This window comes from Perca fluviatilis, chromosome 12, assembly GCF_010015445.1.
Source record: "Perca fluviatilis chromosome 12, GENO_Pfluv_1.0, whole genome shotgun sequence".
Taxonomy (NCBI): domain Eukaryota; kingdom Metazoa; phylum Chordata; class Actinopteri; order Perciformes; family Percidae; genus Perca; species Perca fluviatilis.
The window spans coordinates 34,154,187-34,161,224 of NC_053123.1; the positions used below are offsets into that span (position 1 = coordinate 34,154,187).

The 7,038-nt window shown below is 38.6% G+C and overlaps 1 protein-coding gene across 1 annotated transcript; it reads left to right on the plus strand.

The window, feature by feature from the left end:
- The first annotated feature begins 747 nt into the window (after positions 1 to 747).
- Positions 748 to 1,692, plus strand: LOC120569458 (olfactory receptor 51L1-like). Its single transcript, XM_039817322.1, has one exon. The coding sequence runs from the start codon at positions 748 to 750 to the stop codon at positions 1,690 to 1,692; it is 945 nt and encodes a 314-aa protein (XP_039673256.1).
- The last annotated feature ends 5,346 nt before the right edge of the window (positions 1,693 to 7,038 follow it).

Consider the following 7,038-nt stretch of genomic DNA (forward strand, 5'->3'; position numbering starts at 1 on the left):
ACACAGGAGTAGTCGGTGTGTGACACAGCGTAGCTCCCTTTGGACCCTGTGTGTACAGGTTGCTGCTCTCAGTGTGACAGTAAAACAGGATAAAAGTTCAGCTGCTGCCTCAGTCTGCTGTAGGTCAGGCGGGGGGGGGTGCTGTGTATTATTCTAAAACCTATGTTTACATATACTGATGCAAAGACTGTTTTCTGAATATCTTTTTGACTGCTGGACAGACCTCAGGATAACTATGAACACTATTTACCGTATATTGTTTCAGCTGATTTTGTCAGTTGTTTTTAGACACAAAAGTGGACAACTTCACTACGCTAAAAGCTTTTCAGAAAGGTTGAATGTAATTGCAAATATTTCACTTGTGGAAAAGAACCTTTTAAATGTCTGTCATGTATGAGCCTTGTTAACCTGGATACATCTCTTTTTCATTCATTCAACTGTAATATTGTTCAATGAAAAATGTGAGGTTACTTGTGCATTTAATTCATGTGACACTGACCTTTTTCCTTCCATATCTATTTTTTCAACATGTCTTTGTGAACTATCTGAAATGTGTTACTTATGCAGAATATTATCAGGCACAATTGTTAGAAATGTGCAGTTTATGCAACTTACATGAATGCAGGTTTATTGTAAGTGTTGTGTCTACTGTTAAAATAGGACATTTTGATGCTCACATTTTAATCTCATTTACTGTACCTCAATCTGTTTTCACTTCTCTTCTTCCAGCTCTGCTGTTGTGCAGACATGAACAGCACCAACAGCCTGAATCCTTTGTATTTTCAGTTCACTCTGTTTGCAGACTTTGGGCCCCTCAGATATCTGTTCTTCAGTCTGTGTCTGTTGCTCTACATGACTGTTGTCTCTGCTAACATTGTCATTATTCTGACAGTCTGTCTGGAGAAGTCTCTACATCAGCCCATGTATATTTTTATCTGCTGTCTGTCTGTTAACTCTCTGTACGGCTCAGCCGGCTTCTTCCCCAGGTTTCTGATAGACATTCTGTCTGACACTCATTTGATCTCACGTCCATTATGTTTCATTCAGATATATGTTATTTACAGCTATGCATCATGTGAGCAGACTATTCTGAGCATCATGGCCTATGATAGATTTGCTGCTATTTGCCATCCTTTACATTATCACAGTAAAATGACATTTAAGATGGTAACACATCTTGTGACTTTTGCCGTGCTCTACCCTGCATTTGGTGTGGGTTTCATGCTGTATCTTACTCTCCGATTACCGTTGTGTGGCAATAAACTGCACAGAATTTTCTGTTCCAACTGGCCTGTGGTTCAGCTCTCCTGTGTGGACACAACTCTGAACAACATAGTAGGTCAGTCTCTTGTGATAACAATCATCTTCATCCCCCTGTTCTTTGTCCTGTACACCTATCTACGTATTCTGCTTGTTTGCAGGAGAAGCTCGTCTGAATTCAGAGGAAAGGCGTTACAGACCTGCCTGCCTCACATCGTGACATTCATGACCTATTCTTTCTCTCTCTTCTGTGAGCTGTCATTGACTCGATTTGAGGCTGATAAAATGAATCCTATCATCACAGTTGTTTTATCTTTAGAGTATTTGATGATCCCCCCCATTAATAACCCTCTAGTTTACGGCCTGAGTCTGCCTCAAATCAAAGGAGTGATATTTAGATTTTTTAAGAAGATTCCTGCTGCAAAAATGTAAAACTTAAAACGCACATTTAGCAAACCATATATTGCTAAGCTACAAAACATGCTTCTAGAATATGTGAAATGTATTTGTCCATAGATCTTGTTTGCTATTACATAACTTTTAAAGGGGGGCTTTGAAACTCACATTGTGAGTTTGAATTAGTCTCAACTGTTCATAAAAAAATCTATTTCTCACACATTAAATGTTAAAGCACGTGTTAAAAAGAATATTATACGTTGCTTTCTTTAGGCTGACTAAAGGCCAATTAAACTTGGGCCATTGATATCATAACCTAGAATAGTGGTTTCCAAACTTTTTCACATACAGTAAATGACACCTAAACTGACACAAATTAGGCCATGGGCCCCCATTTGACAAGACTTTTCCTTTAGGATATTTTATTAAAATAAGTGTATGAAATCCATGATTAAAATAGTCATACATTCTGTCATGGTGTAACTACTGGATATAATTATAGTGAAAATAATCATTCTCCCATTTGCTGGGGACCCCATGGAACCCCCTCAGGGACCCCTTTGGATCCTCAGACCCCACTTTGGGAACCACTGACCTAGATCAAACTAGAAGTGATAGGATTTTAGGTGTGTTTAATGTCAATTTGGTCTCACAATATTTTACCTTGCATGTTACACTGTTCATTCCATTTTACTATTATTTTGTGGTTTCTTGTGAATTTGTTGCCCTTTTTTAATCATGTTAACATAATAATGATGTAGAATATTGAATAAACAAGACGGCCTATGAGTATGGAATCAGATTTGTGTCAATAAAATCAAACAAAAGTTAGTAAATTTCAAACAAAAAAAAGAATTTAAGAAAGAGTAAAACAAACTCAGGCATAAAAGGTCAATTGAAAATAAAGTGAAAATACAGTACTGGGTTTTGTCCTGGCTGAAATCAATTTGCATCAGCTGCTAACTGAAGGTCCGTCTACCCACAAACACAATGTTTCCCTATTATTAGCCAACATGCTTTTTTTTTGCATTAGTCTAGTCAGACATTGCTAGACCCATTTCCACAGCGCTGTGGAGTAAGATCTGGCTAGACCACGGATACATTTTAGGACAGGGAAAAAAAACGCTCTAGGTTATTTGCATTTATTTAAACCAATTACAATCGTCGTGGGAGGGGCTAAGCTTTGGACGCAGCAACGCTGGCTCTGCGAAATAGTTTGGGGAAGGAAGTTATTTTGGTGGAGCATTTAGACCCCTCAAAAAGTAAAGGCCACATTAATTATTAAATGAAGTCTTCTCAAAATACAGAAATGTGAGCTATTTAAATTAGCTGGATACATGGTTAAACGTTATTTGCTCTTACCAGTGTATTGCTGAGTGTACTTTGTCCATGGCAATCACGGCCAATCGGTCCGATAACATCCCAGTTAGATAGTAAATGCCGTTTACATATTTTTTGTAAATCTTTGCAATCATTCTGGGAAAAAAATGGGCAGGCCTGATTGATTGCACCATAGAAATTTTCTTTGAAACTTGCCACTATCAGCGTGTAGCTTGCTAGCTCGAAAGTTGTCATTCATTTCCCTTGGCGGTGGGATTTTCAGAACAGCAAATGTACAAAACCCTCCCTTTCTGCCTGCTGTGGCTTCATTGGCCTCCTCCCACAAGAGCTGGCAATCTTGGAGGGTCAATCGGGTAATTGGCTGGCACCTGTTTATGACTATCTAGGGGACAAAAGTGGTAGTGTTTTTACCACAGCTGCTGTCGTAAAGATCTTAAAGAGATTACCGAGTTAGTGTTACGAGGAGGTCATATAGTTGAGATGAATGTTTTGTTCAGACAGAAAATCATTCATTTACAATAAAAGAATATGTAACAGATGCATTTTTGCATTTCAAGTGTTGCATAGGGTAACTAAGCCTACTTTGGATGTATTGTGAGCTAAACCGGGTATCACTGTCACTGTGTAACCCAGCCAAAGCATTAAAGGGCCACGCAGTTCAAAGTACGTATTACAGCTATGGTAGCCTTCACGCTTCAACTAAACCATCTCTTGCTCTTTTCCATATCCCTTTTCTTTATCCGGGGCGAAGAAGAAGACTCCTGTTCCTGAAATTTGGATTTTGAATATGTGTAATCCTCCATGTTTCCTTCTTCAAACTTGCCGGGGCCAGGAAGTAACATCAAATCCTTTAACATGCTGACTGGACTATCTGACCATAATATGATCCTGATAGCCAGGAAGCTAAATAACAAGCGTTTCACTCTGCTTGTCCAAGAACAGGAATCTTTAAATATTCCGAAAAATATGCAGGATCAGTTTATAAGTGCTTGTTCAGAGCATCAACTGGGAGACTGTACTTGTAGGACAATCTTTGGAAGAAGACAGTCAAAGACTTACACAACAACTGAAGAGATCAATTAATGCTTTAACATGCAGACAACGACATAGGAATAAAAAGAACATCATTCCTTGGATAACCACAGAAATCTTAAATTTAATGAAAAAACGGGACATGGCTTTAAAATCTGCCATTAAATCTAGAGCAAGCAGAGATAGACATATTTAATATACTACGGAATAGGGTAGTCAAAGAGATAAGGATGGCCAAAGCCAACTTCTTTCTGACTATAATTAAAAAAGCAGGAAGTAATACTAAAATTATTTGGAGCCAGTTAAAAAAACTAATGGGACATAATGTTAACAATGCCAAATCACTTGAACTTGTTGTTAGTGGAAAATTAATAAACAAGCCAGCTGAAGTAGCTGATGCTTTTAATAATCATTTCATTGACTCAGTAGAAAATATCAAGTATTTTTCCTCTGAATATAAGAATACTCCTTGCCAAGTCAGACAGACAGAACCAGCTTTTAATATAGAATATATCACTGAGGCAGATGTTATGAGAGTGATTCGATCTCTGTGGCCATCTCGAGCGAAAGATGTCATTGGTATGAACACTATTGTGTTGAAATACCTTTCTGAATCATTAGTCTACCCAATTACGAAAATTGTTAACCTTTCATCTGCACAGGATTGTTCCCAAATGTGTGGAAATTAGCAGCAGTCTTTCCTGTATTTAAAGGAGGCGATCGCTTGTCTATCTGCAACTACAGACCCATTAGTATCCTGCCGGTGTTTTCTAAGGTGGAAAATTTCTCTTAGAACAAATAACAAATTATTTAAATACCAGTTACAATCCTTTACATCCAAATCAATTCGGCTTCCGTATTAATCACTCAACAGAAACCGCCAATTGCTATTTTGTTGAAAAAGTCAAGTCATTGTTGGATTGAGGAGGGGTTGTTGGTGCGGTTTCTCTAGATTTTAAATAAGCATTTGATAGCATTAATCATGAAGTTCTTTTATCTAAACTAACTTCTCCGCATGCACCATTAAATGAGTAGAATCTTACTTAACACATCAGACTCAATTTGTTAGAGTTAGGAATCATCAATCAGATGCTATTTCCATGTCTGCAGGTGTCCCACAGGGCTCGATCTTGGGTCCACTTTTATTTTCTTGTATGTAAATGACCTGCCAAATGTTTGTCTTAATGCCAACACCCAAATGTATGCAGATGACACAGTAATTTTTGTACATGCTGACAATGCAGCTAAAGCTGCTGATCTGCTAACAAACTCAATGCAAAAGATAACAGAATGGCTAAATCATAATTGCCTTCAACTGAATGTATCCAAAACTGTTTGTATGTTTCTTAGTAAATCTAAAAGTCGCTGTGCAGAACTGGATGTAGTCGTAGCAGGGGAGAGACTACAAGTCGTCTCAGATTTTAAATACCTTGGACTATACATTGATAACTATTTTAAAATTAAATCACATATCATGAAGGTTTGTAATCACATTAAGTTCACCCTGGCAAACTTTAGACATGTCCGCAGTTGCATGTCAACAAGGGCTCCAATGATGTTTACACATTCAATGATTTTATCCCATATCACGGTCAGGGTACTAAAGTATAATCAATTTTTCGTTTTAAACCAAAAAAAAACAACGAAAAAATGGGTCGATGTTTCGTTTTTGCTTTCAAACCAATAACGGAAAAACCAAATTATGAGCTCCTTTTTCTCGATTTTCCAATGTCCATACAAATACAAAATTAACTGAAAAACTGCTAGTTTTTCAACTGTTGTTTTTTTGTTATTCATTTTTCCGTTTTAGCCCAAGAGCGAGAATACGGGCTCATTTTTATAATGTGCATAATCACTGAAAATCTGATGGAACACAGGTCTCGTTTCTAATGTTATTTTGGTCTTACGTGTTAAGATCAAAGTTGACTAAAATAAATCCGCTCTCGACAGGAAGTAACATTAACGTGTCAAAATAAAAGTATGAGAGCTGTAATAACTGCCAGAAGAACGAGGCACTTAATGGTGTAGACAAGAAATGAAAACCGGCAGCTGATTGGACAAACGCGTCACATGGGTTTGTTTTCTCCGGAAATTCAGAGCCAGACTGTCATGGCGGCCGTTCAGAATACGATCTCATATTGTACTAAAATAGTTCACTGAAACATGTTTCTGAAAACATTTTAAGCGAGAAATAGGCCATGTAGTTGCTGAATCTGACTTCATTTCAGCTCAACAAAGGTCAGTTTTTTTTTTTTTTTAAACTTTGTTTATTGAGCTTTTTTCACAACAGAACAAAGACATATACAAAAGCATTCAGAACAGAGTTCCCACCCCAAGAAGTAGATAAATAAATAAAAATAAATAAATGAACAAATGAGTAAGTCTAAAACAATGCATGTCAAATTTGTTGTGAGAGAGGACATATATACACACATGATGACAGAAAGAGAATCTTACAAAAATAAAAATAAATAATAATAATAATAATAATAATAATAATAATAATAATAATAACCCACATGGGTGGCAGTGAAGGTCAGGGGCCTCGACGGACCAGACCCGGGCAGCAGACGCTGGCTCTAGGGACGTGGAACGTCACCTCTCTGTGGGGGAAGGAGCCGGAACTGGTGCGGGAGGTGGAGCGCTACCGGTTAGATCTGGTGGGGCTTACCTCTACGCACAGTCTCGGTTCTGGAACCGTACTCCTGGATAGGGGTTGGACTCTTTTCTTCTCCGGAGTTGCCCAGGGTGTGAGGCGCCGGGCGGGTGTGGGATACTAACAAGCCCCGGCTGAGCCGCTACGTTGGAGTTTACCCGGTGGACGAGAGGGGTCACCTCCCTGCGGGTTTGTGGGAAAACTCTGACTGTTGTTTGTGCATATGTACCAAACAGGAGTTCGGAGTATTCGGCCTTCTTGGAGACCTTGAGTGGAGTCCTGCATGGGGCGCCAGTAGGGGACTCCATTGTTCTGCTGGGGGACTTCAATGCACACGTGGGCAATGATGGAGA